Source organism: Aulonocara sp. 'chitande type north' Nkhata Bay, linkage group LG3, assembly GCF_057382095.1.
Source record: "Aulonocara sp. 'chitande type north' Nkhata Bay isolate Kocher_YH1m ecotype deep benthic linkage group LG3, A_spYH_male_GT1.1, whole genome shotgun sequence".
NCBI lineage: Eukaryota > Metazoa > Chordata > Actinopteri > Cichliformes > Cichlidae > Aulonocara > Aulonocara sp. 'chitande type north' Nkhata Bay.
The window spans coordinates 45,409,548-45,429,165 of record NC_141346.1 but is presented as its reverse complement, the minus strand read 5'-3'; the positions used below and the strand labels follow the sequence as shown (position 1 = coordinate 45,429,165).

The 19,618-nt window shown below is 42.0% G+C and overlaps 1 protein-coding gene across 14 annotated transcripts in view; it reads left to right on the top strand.

The window, feature by feature from the left end:
• The window catches only part of LOC147335858 (adhesion G protein-coupled receptor L3), a 264,385-nt gene that overhangs the window by 66,780 nt on the left and 177,987 nt on the right, over positions 1-19,618 (top strand). For all 14 annotated transcript variants that reach the window (XM_086283022.1, XM_086283038.1, XM_086283063.1 and 11 more), the window contains exon 3: positions 3,575-3,818. In XM_086283022.1, the coding sequence (XP_086139148.1) occupies positions 3,764-3,818 (55 nt within the window). In that variant the 5' untranslated portion in view covers positions 3,575-3,763. The remainder of the gene's footprint in view (positions 1-3,574; positions 3,819-19,618) is intronic.

The following is a 19,618-nucleotide window of genomic DNA, read 5'->3' as shown; positions in this document are numbered from 1 at the left end:
AAAATTAATAAAATAACATTACTATTTACATTTTTAGTAACTTCTTATCCTTGTGCTCCACCTTTAGCAACAATGCTCAACAAGCATTAGCATTCCTGCGTTGTATTCGAAATTAAAATGCAAACACTCAATGAGTGAAATGTACCGTATACGTCTGATTTCTTATTCTGAAATATATTTCAGAGTGGATTTGTCTTCTTGACCCAAAGCAGAGTGAAGTGGTGCAGCAAACACAGTGCGGGGACAATGACTCAGATGTAAACTAGTAGTTGTGTATTTAAATATGTAAAGTACATGGAAAAAGCATGTAAAACAACTGGCATACTGTATTTGACTTCTGGTTATCTCTAATGCGCCGAAGCATTGGAGTAAAAACAGAGGAAGAAGGAGAGCTTCTGTAAAATATATGAAACGGCCTCCAACAATTTTGCAGGAGAGGAATTACACCGTAATGGTAACGGGTACGGCAGCAAATCCCGAGGTATCGGTGTGTTACGATTTCCTTTTAGCATGCGTGTGTGGAATTTATTCAGGTTTTCCTATCCGGCTTTCCAAGATGATTTTTTTTTCATATCAGGTGTCATTGACAAAGCAGTCAACACAGCATGACTAATTGCAGCATAACACATTTGAGTCTCACCCGGTTGGAGGAGCACGGGAGCATTATCAATGTCAAGATTGCGTGTGGTGTTTAGTAGTAAATCAGCAAAGCCAAACATCTTCTTCTGTAGCTTTTAACACTGCAATGTCACACCAAAGGAGATGAGTGTTCAGCACATTTAAAACAACCCACACATGATTAATGAACGTACACTTTTTAAATTTATTTATTTGGTGTTTTGATCCCATCACCAGCTGTGGATCTGACTTATATTGTCTTAACAGATTTATGTCCGTCATTGCTTCCTACTTTTTTTCTTTGCCATTCTTTTTTAATGCAGTCACGCAACGCCCACCCTCTCGCCCCAACAACCACATTCCTTACTTTTCCTATCACCCGGCTTTGTCAGGTAAACTCTTCAGTTAATTAAAACTGTCAGGTTTCATCTTGGCTCCGTTGGCACGCACCACAGTTACAGAAAAAACCAAAACGACACCGACAAGGAAAAAAGTTGCGAGGGCCGTAATGAAGAAGTCTCCTTGATGTGGCTGAGAACAGACGCTACAGTTGTTGCTAGGTCTGCTAAATGTTGGCCAGCTTATCTAAGGGAGTTATCCTAAATCCCCCTCAAAACAAGTACCCTTGAAACGTCAGCACCATAATGTATCATAAGGCTCCTTCTGGAATACAAGACGAGCTGGCAATGCTGGACTAGCGTTCGGCCTTTTTTCTCCCCGCTTTCTCTAACGTTGAACAGGGTCCAAGCCTTTCTCATAAATATGTATTTTATGATGTGTTCTTTTGGCGCGCGATGCCAGTTTCAGTACCTAAGCCCACACTTTTTTTTTCTTCTTCTACTCTTTTTTTTTTTTTTGTAGAGAAAATTAACAACTGTGATAGTGTTCTTCATTTTATGTGATAATTTCTTAAGTAACACCTGTGCAAGTAGTTGCTGGTTAATAGGCTGTGCTGTGAGATGTGCCGTGTACGCTCTCACTAGCACACACAAATTCTAATTGTCTCCATCCCACTGAAAAAAAGCTCTCCTGAGATATAGGGGGGAAACAAGCACATGCCAGCAACCCTAGCTTTGAACTTTGTCATATATATATATATATATATATATATATATATATATATATAAAATTTTATTTTAATATTTTTAGTCTGCATTTTCCCAAACCTTATCCTTTGCTATAAAACTCCAATTTGCCGCTTGGACAGAGTGATTATTCCTGGAATAATGTATTTTTTATTTTGTCAAGGCAGTCTCAGCATCCGATTTGATGTCGTATTTAATTTAGCTCTCTGGCAGCTGTCAAAGTGTTTTAATAAAAGCACTGTTTACTCATAAGGACGTGGCTTTGATCAAGCACGCTCTTTCACACTGCTATTTTAACTTCTTTAGAGTCCCACAGTCATTTCTGCATGCACGGGACGGAGCGAACAGTACACCAGAGGGTGGTTCGGTAGATGGTCTCCAAACTCCGGTTGAGTTCACTCATGGAGGCCTGCCAAGACTTTGCTAATGAGCACTTTTAACCTCTAATATTGCCCAAATGGCCTTCCTATGCAGAGACCAATGATAGGCTTCTGTAAAGTCCATTAATATCTGTTCCAAAAAATCTGATTAGCCTAATCGTGGCTTTTTGAATTAGGATTAAGGGCTAGATTCTGAGATGGGTTAAGTCGCCACTGCTTGCACAGCGTGGGAGCTGATATGGAAAATCTGATAAACGTGTTTTACTCGTGTAACTTGAGATTCTTATGTCAGTCAACTTCCCAAGTGCCGTGTCCTTTGACGCAGCGCTTGACCTTTCGCAACCAGATTTTCGTCCCTCCCGCAAAGGAATTAGCTCCCCCATAATATTGAATGTAGTACTGACAGCCTAATGTGCAGCAGTGGCGATTGTGTAATGGATGCCAGGATTATGTGCACTCTTTGACTTGTGTCGTTTTACAGAGATTACATTTCTGCAGCAGATCATGGCTGATGGTGGATAATAGAAGGGTTTTGTAGATGAGGGGGGATAATCATTAAAGCTGATTTAACTTTAATATCATGGTATTTGTTTTATGGGGATCATATTATGAATCGCATCAGATTATATTGTTGATCCTTCTTTAACCGTGCACCCTATTATTCATTCACATCTCACTGTTATGTTACATATCTTCATTTTGAATAGTGGCACAGTTTTCAGGAATCGCCATGCAAAACATATTTGATGTTTGCAGCTCATTTTATGCTAAGTAGCAATAGCTTAGCAATGACTTCCTCCGTCAGGAGTTCACTCAGGGGGGGCCCTCTCACGGTGTTAGAGGAGGTTGAGGGCAGCTCTGCTTTGTGAACTGTTTTGCCGACTAGAATTTTGGAAAGAAGCCCAGCAGCAGCACAGCAGAAAAATGTCCATCGGTGCAAAATCTCAAACTGCTAAGTTATGGTTCTTACCCGCAGGAAAGTGAAAACACTAGTGCGTTTCTTATGTCAATTGCCATCAATCCTTGAGAGAATACATGAGGTCTGGAGCACATATGCATAACCAATTCTCCAAATACAGCAGGGTGTGCTTCATCGCTCAGTGTTCGCCTCTCTGTGGGAGTGATTTGTTGGTAAGGTGTAAGGAGTTAACACTTCGGCGAGCAAACAACAACAGAATATCCAAAAATACCTTTTGTGGTTTGCGCTCTCTTAGCGTCTGGTTGATCACGCCTGGTATGAGTTCATATGACTGCAGACTGAGCAACTTGCACTGTGTCACTCGATGGCGACTTGAAACCCACAGTGCCATAAGGGCTGTGCATAAGGATTTATAAAGCCACGGGCATCCATCTGCCGCGCTTCTTACTGGAAAAGACAACAGTCCGATTGTTCACCAAGAAGTTTTTTGAGATCCCAAACCTCATTTACTTCCTGTCTTCTGTTCAGCTCATAGGCATGTTGTTTTTTTGTTGTTGTTTTGTTTCTGACAGACTTTGGAGGGCATCTGGAATCCGAGCAACAAGGCTTGCTGCGGTCCTGTGGGAAGTGTGGCGCAGTGGAGGGATCGGTGCCATAAAGGAAGCACCCAGCTGGGGCATTTGCCAGCAAAACACTGAGTACTGAACTTATCTGGGACCTTCAGCAGCGGGCGGTAAGAGGAGGAGGAGGAGGAGGAGGCCATGTTGACCGCACGCCTGCTAGTCCTCGCCAGCCTCTTCGCACCAGCCGCACTGGGTGAGTTTGGCTCATTAAAGCAAGTGTTTGTATCTGTGTGGATGTGCAGATGCAGGCACAAAACATGCCTCTTGCGTTTCCTGATTGGCATGATTTGAAGCTGTATCAGAATTTCATGTGTTCACTACTTAAGTGCCAGATTCTGTCAGCCAACTGCAGTAAAAGCCTCTGACTTTATGTCTGTCTTGTTTTCGCCGTCTATGCAGCTCCTCTCACTAATTAGCAGTTATTTTTACTCCCAAAACTCACAGAAACTTTTTTCCCTACACTTTTCTTCTTTTGATTTTTCTGTCTGTTTTTTTTTTTTTTTTCTGTGATTTTTCGATCTATTTTTAGATCTGTCCCTCTTACTCTTGGCTCCATCTCTTGCTCTCCTGGCAATAGAAAAATGAACTGAAATTACTTTCAAAGAATCACTAACGCCGCGCTGGCTTTGTGGCGTACGTTTAGGATTGTTGAAAGTTGCAAGAATTAGGGAGGAAAAGAAGAAAAAAAGGAGATCTTTTATCACTTCATGAATTAAGATCTTAAGATTAATTTGCAAGGTCTTTCTTTTACCACGTCTCTGTAAACGGAAATCGCAGCGTTTCCCCTTGGCCTTCTGTGGATTGTTTCAGAGGCAAAGTAAATGAAGTCATTTAAATTCAGATTAAAAGTAGTCAGTGGTGGTGGTCTGGTAGCTCGGGGTGTGGATGCGGCTTGGGTTTAGATGTAGGGAGTGACGGGGAGTGGGGCAATGGCCCATAAAAATGTTAATTTAATATGGCGAGAACCATTAATGGGAGATTTGAGGCTAATTGAATTGTTTTTGTGCTGTGATATCTGTGGATGGGATGGGATTGTGTGTGTGGGGGGAGGGCAGGTAAAAAGCACACTTCTTCGGTTTTCCTTAATGCTCAGAAGAAGGTCAGGAGGCCAACAATACGTTGCAGGCTACATCCGTCTTTAGAGAGATCCATTGAGTAAAGGTTTAGGCATTACCAGGTAGTCGAACTGAAAATGAAAATTCATTTTTGCAAAAGAAAGGACTATTTATAAAGCTGTCTCGACTCCCTCCTTTGAGGAATGCAGGATGAACTCGGTGCTGTGTGGGTAAGAGCTGTTGATGATTGCCACTATTGAAAGTCTGGTGGGAAGGAGTGCTAATGATGGCGAGCTAGGCTTCCTTTTCCCAGTGGAGCACTGTTAGCCTAGCGTTCTAGGTCCTGTTTTCGGGTTGAAATACAAACTTGTCGGCACAATGGGACCTCGCAAATGTGTAGTGGCACTTGGTTTAAATAATTGGTGATAGTAGTTGATAGCTACTGAAACGTGGGCTTGTTAAAAGAGGGAGGCGTGGGACAGGGAGCATTTTTCTCTTGCATTTTTGCAACAATGCGAGTGGCCACTGGGACCGAGGCCACTCACGTGATCATAAGCATTAAGTTTTAACGCCCACTCCAAAAAAGAGGGTTCATTGTCATTTAGGTTAATTTGAGAATTCAAAAATAAAAAATATCAAAAGTGCTTTAACTCCACAGCTGATCACAGATGAGTAACGATCAAAACACGTACTGATAGAAATAACGGATTCGTGAGTTTCCCCTGAATGCGGGCAGGTAGCTAACACATCCAGACATGAGTATGGGACAAGTGGACATATGCTGTGCTTCTGAATGTAAAACCTTATGAATTTTAAAGTTTACCCTAAGCCTTTATGTCCGTTACTTAAAAAATATAACCTTCTGAAAAATAAGAGTGCATTTGGATAATAAAAACCAGGGTGCCTTGCTCAATTAGAACTAAAGGCAAGCGAGCAGCTTTTTATAACAGTGTTTTAAAAAGGTGGGTTGCTCCAAAGATTAGGAGCTGCCATTGAAAATGCTCTATCGTCTCTGCTTTTATGTCTGAATCTTGCAGTTTTCAAGAACAGCCTCAAATATTTATTAGCGAGGGCTGTTTGACAGCATAAAAAAATGATATACATAGACAAGAGGAGCCATTTCCTCCTTATAACACAACTTATTCTCTATTGTATCAAAGTAGATTTTGTTAAAATAAATGACAGTAGTAAAATAAAACCCAGTAAACTGATGTGCGATCAAGCCTCAGCATAAATGTCAAAGCACACACACTAATGCTTAACTAATACTGTTACGAGCAGCACAAAGGCACTCATATATCCATATACAAGCAGCCATATTTAGAGCTGTTGTTAGTCCCTTTGACCTTTCATTTGATTAGCATTGACTGTAAAGTGCTGCTTAAAATAGATATGTCAGTCAAGCTGCGCAGAAGCACCTCTTGGGCTATCTGTGTTAAATTCTGCCTGCATCAAAATCGGCTGCTTTTCACCTGCAATTAATTCTCTTAAAGCTGCAGCTTTACTGGAGGAATCTCCCGTCTTTGGAATGAGAGCGTTCTCACGTGTCGTCATCAGAAAGATGCATAACGATCGTCTGCCGTTTGGACAAACAACTGTAGGATTACACAGACGCAGCCCATTAGAAAGCGCCCCCGGGGGTGGAGGTGAAGTGGTTGAAATAAGGCAGACATCCGAGAAATGTGGCTGAAACGTGTCAGCTGTAGACGCCCTGTGACGTTCAGTTTATGGAAAGGAAGTAAGGTCTGTCTTTTGCGTGTTTTAGCGCCGCCATAAATCCAGTATACTTCACATTTTTCCCCCCCAAGCATAACACGACTGCATTTTCCTTTCTTTTTCTTTTTTCCTCTCGGCTGCATTTATTTTACGTCAGTATGATGTGAATAAGATGGGAGAAAAGCGAATTCATCAGTCTTAAAATCTGTTTGCGATCATTTGAAAAAACGGTCAGCTGCGGGGCTCGCGTGATTTCTCGTAAACGGGCCGAACCATGCGAAAACACCTTCACAGTCCTTTAAATCAATCATCCTGCTCTCTCTGTGATCAACCTCTCCTTCATCGGTGAGCAATAGGTGACATCGAACTCGTAAACCACCGACTCCGTAAGGCAAAAAACCAGCCGCACTGGTGCATTTCGTAGCAGATTTAGTGGCTGACACCCAGTAAATAATTTGACATGTTCATCAAGAGCAATCATTTAATACTCAGCCTCGTCCTGATGCTATGAGCAGACGTGGCCAGATGTTGCCAGTGAACTGTTTTGCAGCTGGGGGAAGCTTGAGAGGGAATATTCACCACAATGTCATTGTGCATGTTTCACCCTGAGAGTGTTGGAAATGTGTACTCTGGGGGATGCTGGCCTACTTTGGCATCTATATTCCCTTTTGTCTGAAAGTCAGGCACACGCAACCTCGTGCGCGCACACGCTGACTAGCGTCAAGCAAAAGAAACTAGCACCATTCCCACTGACACACATGCAAAGTCGCACTTTTAATAATCACAGTACACATGCACGCTGATGCATTCGCCACTTTAGCCTAAGAGGCTGGAATAGAAGCCCAACAGTGGCCTTCCTTGTCTTTTTTTTCTTCTTTTTTTGCTGTTGAGCAGAATGAGGAATATTTCTGGACAACCGTCACAGCAGCGAGATTAAAAAAGAAAAGAAAGTCAAGGAGAGAACGCAGCTTAAGGAGCGTTAAGGATGCGTGGCTGTTTGTACGTGGGTGGCGCTTTGTTTGCTTGTATGCGAGTGTGTGTGCTTCCCTATCATCTTCTGGTTTGTGCGCGAGTGGAGCTACAAAGTCCGTGCCAGATTAATAAAAAGTTCCATCCCTGATGCTGTCACGGGGGCTTGAAAAATAAGCAGAACGCAACCTTGGCGTTGTTTCGGTAAGATCAACTAACAAAAGGAAAAAACAATGTCCCGAACACTCGAGCCATGCCAGAGCGGCGCATTAATCATGCGTTTCTCTGCATGTAAAATCCTCCTGGATGACTTTTAGATTCATTCCGCTTAATACTGCCCCGTGCAATCGCAGACATCGGCGTGTTATAATGGATGACGGCTCAAGAAACAAATTTAGGAGACGAAGAACATGAAGTCTGACTCTTGGTTGTACGGTCAGATACAAGCGCAGGCATCAAGCGTGGAACCAGATATCATCCTGCTGGGTGAGGAGGGGTTGGTAGGTAATGAGGAATGGATGAGGCAGCAAGACAGATGTGTGCCTGCCACATCTGTTCAGCGTTTGTTAGGTGTTGCACTGGTAGGGTAGGTTTTTGTATCTTGCAGAACAATGTTGGGTAATTGGCAGTTCTGCAGATGAACATACATAACGTCCGTCTCGCATGCCTGCATTCTCTTGCAGGCCTTAAACAAAGCCTTACGAACAACCCTCTCTTTCTCACATTCCCGTATCATCATTAATATGCTAAGGTTAGCTGTGTCTAACCAAACAAGAGCATTAAACTCTGACGTCAGGCTCGCTGTTCCCGTACCCGATCCACTTAATTAATCTTCTACTGCCAGGGCACTGACTCCATCCGCCAAGGCATCCCTGGATTTGCCTAATTTGCTTAATTAATTAAACAAATGATTTATTTGAGCTCATATTTCAAAGCGGCAGAAAGTTCTTTGTAGAGCCTACTGAGGCATGTGCTGTTGTGTTGTGACTGCGAGATGCCTCTTCAAGCATTGCAAATAAGTGGGCTTCGGAGTGGGTGGATGTCAATCATTCATTTGCACCAGCATAATGTACATGCATATACAGCACTTTGGGGCAGGGATAAATTATATATGCATTAGAAGGCGACGTTAGATGAAGAAAAAAACCAAACAACAGGACTTTATTTAGACAGGCATTGTGTTGCTTTGGTAAGAGTAAATCGAGAGTTCGACGACTGTAGCTTTTGTACAGCAGTCTTCACTGAATGGTTTTTGTGGTATGAGGCAGGTATCGGCCTCACATGTAATAAGCAATCACAAAACAAACATGTCTATTCATTATTTAAACTTTCAGGTCAAGCCAGTATTCAGTCCTTTTGAGTGCCATGCCCATTCCTATTATCTACCATCCATTTTGCATAGCGTATCCGATATCAATTTATTTTGTCTAACTCTATTGCATATTTTTTTGCATGGGTGCAATCCACCCATATTATTTGTATCTATTTGACGTGCAGCCAGACATAGGGACACTGACTAGGGATGTCACCAGAACTGATATTTAAGGTACACATTTTCACTCCCAAAGCGTAACATTTTACGCTAGGTGACAAATCGTCTGTATATTACGCTTCCGGGCACCCAACACGTCCCTATATTACGAGATCGGAAAAGTTAGGAAACGTGAGAACCGTTTGGAATGAATTTACACATGTACGTTTATTTGACTTAAATTGGAAAACAGAATCTAACGTCATTAAAGTGGTGGTTAAGGTTAGGGTTAGGGCTGTGATACATGGCTGGAACGTGTATTACCACGGGAACATCAGTCTAATGGATTTCATCCATAACCCTGTGCGTAGCATAAGAACGCGGATGGTCACCCTTCGCGTGCCTCAGGAACGCCTCGGGACGTGACAAATCGTCGGTATATTACCCCTCGTGAGTGAAAACGGGCTGGATATTGAAATTCTGAAAAAGTGACGCCACTTGTTTTTTGGCATCAAGTCAACAGAAGTGCAGCAAATAAACCGAGCTGTAGCTGAATGCATTCACAAACACTATTGTTCTAATCTTTATCTTTAAAAAATTACTCTTAATTGTGTTTTTTCCCCCCTGTGGTATCAAAGGAGTAGCAAGTATGCACTATTTCCTGCATATTAGTATTTAGTTTGAAATTCTAGCACTGTGACAACCACAACGCTTGTTAATTTTTCTTAGTTTAGCATCCTTAATTCTAAATTGTAAAATTAATAAATACATAAATAACGAAAAGCTACTACACTCACACCCACAGAAATCAGCCTTCTTTGAGGACCTTGAATGTCATTGCAAGATTTCATGAAAATTTGTTGAGATATTTTAGCATTAATCAAGCTTCCATCCCCCTGAGTCACAGTAAAAACTTTTAGTTCCAGCTGTATTTTTTGTTAGGGCGCAGTCCTTGTTGTGCAAAACGGTATGCCTCATTGACTCTGGGCGAGGCGAGTATGGCTGCTTATTTCTAGCACTTGAGGGAAGTCTTGACTTCATTTCAAAGCCACGGATGTTAATCAAATAATAAAGAAACGTGTGAGAGGTTTTTTTTTAAATTGATATTATAATAAAAGTTGGATTGCTTTGAAAATGGTTTTCATGATATACTTTAAAATGCCTCTGGTTGAATGCATTAACAGGTTTATTTCTCTTTTTAATTTGCATCCCTATTATAGTTTTACAATAAACCCCACAAGACTTACTAAAACAAACAACATGCATATTTGGACAAATCAAATTTTACACCCACCCTAAGGATGGGTTGCACAGCTGCCACTTGAATGACAGCTTATTTCAAGTTTTCACTTTTAGTTTCAGTTGTTAGGACGTGTTGCATCGTTTGAATACAAGTTTTTCAATTAGATTTAAATATGCAGCGCTGAAAGACTCGTCATCTTTGGTTTCGGTTGAATTTTCCACGTCCGCGTAATATATTTTGTGTGGCGTTTGGCATCAAACATTCCCTTCTCTTTTTATGTCCTTCTGTAATGAGTGAAAAATCAATACCTGCTTGATATGGGGAATAAAAAAATGGCCCTTGCTGCCCGCGGCATCTGTAGTGACGGCTTGACATTGCCAAATTGCTGTCAGAACGTGCAACCCAAGAGGAATGAATGACAGTAACATTAAGAATGGCAGGGTGGGGTTAAATACCTCTCCGTGTTTTATAGGTGTCTGCACCGGGACCTGTGTATATCTTCCAAATACATGAATTAGAATCTCAATTCACTCAACCCACTTGCACAAGCATAATTTGCTAAGCGCTGAATGATGCCATTTAAAGTGGACTTGGAGCTGGCCGAATGGTGTTTAATGAGGACAGATATTGACAGCAAGGTCAAGTGGCAGTGGATGTTAGTTTACATTAGACTGCATAATGTGTATGTGTTTTGTAGTGTCCGGAAGGCTGGAGGGAGATTTGCTAAGTAACCCCGCAGCCCAGCTCGCACAGCAGAAATGGTGGGCGTAGAATACCACAGGGTTTCCCACACTGCATAACAGCAGGGGTCAGGGAGTAATTTAGGGTGTGGGCGGAATGTGAGGAGCAGGAAGGGCAAAAAAGAAACCAAGCAGAGAGACAATGCACTGACCCATGCTTTACTCAATTTGTGAAATTAATGACCTTTTTCTTATTTTGTGAAATCCATGTTTATTCCCATCGTCTGTGGAATAACTGTGCATGTGCTGTGCATGTATGTGAGATACGGGATTTGTATTCTGATGGCACATTAGGTGCAGTGACAGACTGTGCATGTGATTACATGTAGCGATATTAAGACACTGCAGTGCTGTATATGCTAATCTTTCAGCTTGGAAGGATTGCCCCCCTCCTCCTCCAAGCACTGTTTCCACCATAAGGCTTTCACAATCACGGATGAGGGTATGATGATGGTGGTGAAACTGTGTCCCAACCACCCACATAATGAATTGCTGCTGCAGCAGTGCATGATTTAAACATGCCTTGAGGCATACTGTACGCATTTTGCTAATTACTCAGATTACAATCTGTCATTCCCAAGCACATGTTGCTAATAGTGTGAGTTGATATTTGCATAGATGTCTGTGTTTATGTGGTTGGGAACTGGGATATTTCCATCTTAATATCTGTCTGTTTATTAGTTCCTATTTATCTCTCTAAATACACGGTTCAAAATGAGATCAGCATTCTGTTCAACACAATTGAGATTTGATATTTTTACCCTTGTAAAATTAAATAAATGATAGCAAAAGTAATCATTGTAATCAATTTGCATCCTATTTGGGCTTTAAAGAGAACATTTTTAATTCAATCCTAAAACTTACCTCACAACAACTGCAGCTGTTTAGTTAATAGCTAGAAATGCTTAGCTATTACAGTCTAGCTAAACGGCCTAGCTAAACAGCCTAGCTAGACATTCTAGCTATTAGCTAGGTTGTCTAGATGAAATTACTATTCTATTCAGCACAGCTGGGATTTGATATTTTTACATTCTTAAAATAAAAAAGTTGATGCTAAAACTAATCATTGTAATCAACCTAGCTGTTAGCAAGACTAGCTATCACTGTCTAGTTAGACCGAGACGGTCTACTGAGTCTAGCTAATAGCTAAACTGCCAACTTGCTACCAGTGTCTTTCACATTAAGGGCAGCACTGACCAAGTTGTGGTGTTTTGGCACTGGTGGGCGATGCTGAGGTCTCATATCAGTGGAACATGTGTTTTTTTTTCTGTTGGCCCAACCGAGAGACATTTTAACTTTCTGTTGATAAAGAAATTAGCATAACGGCTCCCTGTTGCCAAAACAAAAAAACAGCCTTGCAAATGAAGAGCATATTACAGTAGCCTTATTATGTACAGTACAGTACAATGAGGGAATGTTAATTTGCACATTATCAGTACATCTTTTGCTGCATGTGGCATTATTGCTGTTGTTCAGCCTTGTAGGAGCAATTGAGAGCATGAGACAAATGCAGAGGAAAATACAGGTGCCTTCTTTTGTGGGACTCGGAGGACGTGTGAAGCAATACCTCCTTTATTTGACCAACAAAGGGAATAATTGAAAAACAAAAGTGGCAAAGGATTAATCAGCCACTGCTCCTTTTGATCTCCTTTCCTTCCCTTATGCGGCACTTGAGCTAACAGGGTGAATTTTAATGTATTCATTCACAAACAAAGATCCAATGCCATTTTGCCTCAAACTAAAGTTCACCACAGATGCAGCAGGCCAATTATAGTCAAGGTAGCATGGGACCCTGCTCTCTCTTCCCTCAGCTCTATCATTGAATAAACCAACCATGCACAGTGAATCAATATTGAGTATTGTAAAGTGTGCATTTATAGCAAAAGTATAGGGGGATCAAATGATACCGTGGCACAGATTAGCCCATGAGAGCTCGAGAAGAACAGAGAGGGGTAAGAAGCGATAGAGTTAGTCGCGTGGGGGTGGGGACGATACTAGAGATGGCCTTCAGTATAGCCCAGTGGCCTTGTAGAGGAATTCAATACAGCCATTGACAAAAGAAGGCTTCCATTGTAGAGGAACCAGCCTCCTTTGGGAAGCTGGTCCATTTCCTTATTAATTGTGCTCTCATTAAAATAAAAGGAAGGAGAGAGGGGAATGGATAGCCCGAGAGTAATGGTAGCTCCTCAGCGTGGCCTCCTTGTTTGGAAGGATGCCAGGGTCAAGTAGTTTACAGTTCCAGTGCTTTGCACTGGGTGGAAAATACAGTGTAGTTTATGCGTTTTATGTACTGCATGAGCAGCGCGCACACACACACTCCCTCTCCCTCTTTATTATCTTTCTTTCAAACCCTCCCACACAGAAGGACACAAATCTTCCATAGTGCTCCCCTCCCGCTGCATCCTCTGCAGATGTACAGTATCCAAGGCTCAAGGGGTCACAGCTTGCCCTGAGTCTCACACCACAGCTGTTACCCACGGGAGGAGTCGTCTGTTTAGGCCATGGATCACTGATATCCTGACCGAACAGACTCCCCGAGATAGCCCTTGACTCTGTGCTCAAAGTATAATTCCAGTTTATTACAAACTGGGTCATATTTTCAGTAGATTTATCAGTTATGATAGCACAGCTCCGGACGAATTAAATGCTGAGATCTGGGAGTACAGCAACAAGTCGTAGGAAAAAAGACAACCCCCACAAGCAATCAGAGAGTCTGAAAGCTTAATATACTAGTGGTTATTAAAACACCCTGGACGTGAGCACAGCCAAAATGCTCTCAATAGCCCTTCTTTATGTAATAATCTGTATACAGAAGGTTACAAGGCCAGACCAAGAGGAAGGCCTATGAACTGCGATGAAAACCTGTTTGGTCATCTGGCTTCTACTTGTTCTTATCCAGCTTTTAGCATCTTTTAATGATGGTGTGGTAGCGGTTCTCTTTCACATATGCAGGAGAGAGTCTGCATCAGAGCGTGCAAAAGCCAGGATAATTGAAAACACCGAGTTGCAGTGAACACCGAGCGTAGAGACTAACGTCAAGAAAAAAACAGGAGAAAACGTCCAAGGACCAACTTGACCAGCTGCAAATGTAATTGTGCTCATCCACACACTGCAGGCAACGCACATTTTCCAAAACCTCTCGCCAAAACACGAAAGCGTGTTATTTACCTCGCGTCGCTTCACACGCTGCTTCTGGATTTAGATTTATTGTATGTGAAATCTGGTGTTGTAATCTTTTTTTAATGTGGAAGCCATATCCAAGCATTAGCTTTTTTTAAATTTTTTTTATTTCTCTTCAGATATTTCTCCTGCTCCCTATTTTTGGCTTGATTATATTATATAATTGCACAATCTGCAACGGCTTGTCAGCAAACTGCTCAAGCAAAATGCAGAAATGAATATGTTAAACACATTGTAAATGAAAATAAATCAGAGCGTTTATCTTCCAAACATCTTTTGCACTTTGTTTTTTGCCCCCCCCCACTCACACTGTGTCTGTTTTATCTCCTTCCTTATGGGTCCACAGCTTGTTGCAAGCTTTGTTTATACATCTGATAGCTCTTCAGTGTTAAGTGCGGCACGTACAGCTTTTTTTTCGGTTCGGTCAGTCTGCCGAATGTGTTACCCTCTCTGAGATGGAGAATACCATAGTGAAGATGTCTCTTTTTTTAAGGAGTTGGAAGGGGGGGAGGCAGAGGGCAGGAGTCATAACTTTCACAGACATTTCCTTATCCCTGAGACCCTACAAAAGACCAACTGTGTCAAATGAGAAAAATTGCAGGTGCACATTCCCCAGTGGTGTACTCCCTCTTGCCTCCCACTCTCCGCACACATATTAGGCCATGCAAGCACACACACACAGACAGAGGCTGTAAGAGGAGGGTGGGGGGTGGAAGTAGATCCTTTTTCACTGCGATAATACACTCCTTTCTCTGCCGTGATATGGACTGAGGAAAGGCTTGAAACCGGAGAGGCAGAGTGAGCGATGTCACTCCGCAGCAGGCGACGGCATCGCATCGCATGCCATTTTTATAGGCCCGCTGCAGATGTTTCCCAGTTGCACGTTAGATCTGCGCATACAATGGGGTGCATTCTGTATCGAGGTCACGGTGGGGATGGCGGGGACCACCCTTCAACTGAGCGGTCGGGATTTAAATCCTAGCCTAGCCTCCCATCTGACGCATTACTCTTATCATGGATGAGCTACATGGATGAGGAACGATGTATCTTTAGGATACCAGAGGATACCAGAAGACAATATCTGTAGACTATTATTTATCATGTTTATTGCACAAGCTCTGTAGCTGCAGTGCAAGCAAATACAAGCATAAAGGAATAATATTAGCTTTTTGTTCTTCTTTTATTTAGTTTAGGAGTTAACAATCCAAAATATAAGCTGGTATTGGCCCCAGAGATGTTGCAGGGCGCCCTCTGCTGGACAAGACGTGCAAAATCAACCCTCATAGCATAGTTGAAGGGTGTTTCTCCTGTCTCTTTATTTAAATTTTTCATGCATCGCCTTTAGAAATGCCGATACCGATTTATTGGCAAGTAGCTAATATCGGCCTGTATGTCGAGCCCATCAATAATATTTTATTATCTTTATTTTTATTTACCACCTCACGTAATTCAGAGCCAGAACCACAAATCATGTACTTTCACAGGACTTAACCAACAAGTTAGTACGTGTCCAATCAACGTATCTTTTATCTTATATCTTTTATTCATGCATATCCAGCACAATACTCTGCCAAAACAGGCCTTTTCTTTTTTGCATTTAACTATTGTATTTCACAAAGGCGCATAGTCTCGCCTGCATGTTAATCCAGCAAGCAGTGAAGTAGTTCTTAATATTTTTGCAAAACTTTTTCCATTAAGCATTAAATTGTGAAAATTTTCGTGACCTTTCTAAGATATGTGTGAGAAACCTGAAATTGTTTGCAGGAGTTCAGCCTAAAAATAATATATGCAACCACTGAAGCCTTTGTTTCCCAGTAACAGGTTTACAGAGTAAATTAGTTGTTATTTGAGGTGCCATCCTTTCTCGGTGTGATATTGTAGCACACATCGCAGCTCCACACCTGCTCGTGCGAAGCCATGTATGGCGCGTTTTGCCCCAAATCTCACGTTCCCTGCTATTTCATGCGCCTTACACTTGTTGTCAGCTCTCAGTGTGCCGCATGTTAAGAGTTGTAGCCGGATGACTCGATGCGTGAGAACCGCGTACACGTTACTTCATACATATTCAGAAGTCATTATCTCCGCACAATAACCCCACGTCTGATACCTGTCATTTGAAATGCAGAAGAAAAGACGATCAAAGGAAATCATCATAGCCGCGTGTCTCAGATGTAGCGTAGCCACCCAGGCTAATTGCAGCAGCAATGCCTTGATTGCATACATGTGGAATGAGATTACTTCTTCTTCGTGGGTGGTTAAAGAATCACTTTTTTTCCCTTCTCTTTTTTGTTTTTGGCATTCATTTCCAGCAGTAGATTTTTTGACTCCAACACCTTTTATCTCACTTTTTCCTTGTTACTTTTTTCTTCTTCACAAATCCACACTTTCCATTCTCTTCCCTTCTGTGTCTTTTTACTTCTCAACTGGCATCATGTCAGTGCAAACCATTTAGCTTTGCTTCGAGCTAGCACAATCAGCCCTTAAGGCACCGTGACCCAACTAAAAGAGACCTTCTTTCTACTAGAGATGTGCGGTCTTGGTGGGGGATGGGGGCGGAGGGGTGCTAAAATGTCCTCCGTGTTTGGCTCGCGCTATCCTGCAGGACAAGCTGGTGCACTGTGAAGGGACTGACGCCACTGAATCAGCGCTACACACTGTCGGTGGTGTTTTAGCCACGCAGGGAGGAGGTGTAACAAAGCAAGCGGGGGGCCTGGTTTGAAAATTGTCATCCTTGAGCAGTGTCACATCCTTTAGGCGTACGCACCAGCACGATTCCCCAGGGTGAAACACCCATTGGATAATGTATTAAAATGGGCACATGCGCACCCAAACACAAGTGCACGGCACACAAATGAATACATCACAAGGGAGGTAACAAAAGCAGCCAGATGCAGTTAAGTGCAGATACAGACAGCTTTTTAATCTGCTGATATCATCCGGCACATCGAATTGCACCACAGTATATAGGGCAAAACCCCCACCGCCATCCCACCCACTCCCCCTTTTTCATCTCACTGTTATTTGTACTTATGCATCTTAAAGATACTTGAGCTATAGGCAGCCATCTGAAATATTCAACTAGCTTAGGTACTGCATGTGTGAGAAAAAGGATCTTTTTTTATTATGAAAGCGACTCCACTGATACACATAATGGGACAATAGAAAGTCTCTGTTCACCTACAAACATAACAGATGCATATGCATGAAATTACATTTTAATTTTGTCATTTAAATAATTTCTTGTTCTTCATTATGTGCGTAAACATTAGAGCACCCAGCTTTAATTGGTATTAATTCATGCTTTTTGCCCTCGGATATTACACTGCGGTGTAAAGAAAATAAATAAAATACTCGCAGAAGTGTGAGAAAGAGAATTGGCTTAGGTTTATTTCCAAACGCGCTCTGCCACAGAAAACAAATCACCACAATGTAATTCAGACTTGGGTCCTTGTACGAGGGTGCGTTTGATAAAACTGAATGCAAACAAGTTCACGCAAAGAAGGCGACGAGAGCGAGACTCCGTTTGCTTGGATTTGTCTTCAAATGGCAGGAAATTGAAAAATGTTCACCCCGACTTGCTACAAATTCCAAATAAGGGCATATTTTTCATACCGCCTTAATGACACGCTCAAAAGGGAAATTACATCAACAGCCAATATGCTGTTTTATGTAAATACTTTACTCTCTTTCTCCTTGTTTCCAATTCAAACACACATTTGTCTTTCTCAAGCTACAGCAAATCACAAACTGCCGTGTGAACAGCAGATATGTTGCAGCGGCGGTGGTCGCTGTTGTTCTTCAGACTGCTGTGCACACCGTTCAGGATAAACTCGTATGAAATCTTAACCTCATTACGATCACAATCAACCGATTCAAAAATCGGGATTGAGCCAAAAGCAGAAAGTTAATATCAGTTTTGTTGTGACAGCTGGCGTTGTGCTAACCTGGTGGCCACTGTGTTAGTGCTGGAGTTCAGCTCCATTTGCTCTCAGTATTGCACTATTAATACAGTTATAATAAGTAGAGCCCCAGGGATCCATTCAGACAGTGATATTGCCTGGGTTCCTATTCATTACATGAGAAACACATTTTCTGGTGTTCTGTCATCGGTTGGTGTTATATTTTATGTGAAAGGGCCTTTTACAATACTGTGGGTTGCTATGGAAATGAATGAAGTGCACTCAGGTGTTCAGATGAATGGTGCTGCCTAAAGTTAAGCAATAGATATAGCAAGAGATATTCAAGTGTCCTTTAAACCAGAGTGTGTATGCTGAGACCACAGATTTGAAGAATCAACCCAGTTTTATTTATGTAGCGCCAAATCACGTTGGTAGTTGCTTTAAGGTGCTTAATATTGTGAGGCAAAGACCCTACAATCAGATGACCCCCTATGAACAAGCACTGGGCGACAGTGGGAAGGAAAAACTCCCTTTTAACAGGAAGTTTTTAACCTATGGCAAAAACCAGGCTCAGTGAGGGGCACCCATGGGGGAAGACGGGGCAAAAGACACATTAAAAAGTCACTTTTAAATTTAAAAGTAAAATTTAAAAATGTAAAAGTCATTTATGATTTAAAAGCAGAACTCTCTTCATGGTAGGTATGAGCTAAATAAAGTAATATGGAATAATAATAACTGGATATGACAACTGTCTGGTTTGTCATCCAACACGTTTGTTGATGGACTCACACTTTAACCCTTTGACTTGAAGGCTTCAAAGATGTCACCACAGTTATTTTTGAGACAAAGTAAAAATAAACTGCTAGCATTTAACCGACAAAAGCCTGAGCGCAGGCAGGTTTTTAGCACAGTTGTCTACACAGTAACAGTTACTTTCAGCTGCTCCATTATTCACAGTGGGGTCCCCACAGCAGGTAGCTCCACACATTTGATTTGGCAGATTTTTACGCCGGATGCTTTTCCTGATGCAAACCCCCCCAAGGGATTTCTGTCTCCTCCTGGGAACAAACCAGGGATCTTTTGCTTATTAGGCGAATGTATAAACCACTACGCAATTAACTACCCTGTGAGCCGTATTATTTAGCAGAGAACAGCATTGAAAGGTAGCCTAAAACGATCCTCTTGACCAAGTCCATGGTCAAGAGGATCGGACCACTGATTGGAATTTAGTCTAGCTTACCAGATAGCATGGAGTCGGCCTCAAGAAGGACCCTTTGTCACCTGTGTTGGCTTCGTTTTCAGCACAGGCTCATGGCAGTTTGTGAACTTGAATACTGATCGGTATACTTCTTTGTTACCAATTTCACCCAAGTGACAGTCGACAACCTCCGGCAACCACTTAGCAACCCCTCCGGGAATAAACATTTTTCCCTAGTAACAGGAGGTTGCAAAGGGGTCAGCGCCTGGTGTCCTATGTCCCGTGTGAGTGAGGCCTAAAGTTTAGATAAAGCTCATGGTTTGTGGTGAAATGCAATGGTTACCGCGACTTTCGGAGCTTTGTTTCTTCACTTGCCATGGTCAGGCCTCCCTGCTTTTCTGCACAAAATATATACCTTAAAGACGAAATATAACTCTAGTACTTGCAAATTTGTGCCGATAAAAAACAAAACGTGTGCGTGAACACTGAAAAACAGATTAGTTATTCGTGACTTTTTGACAT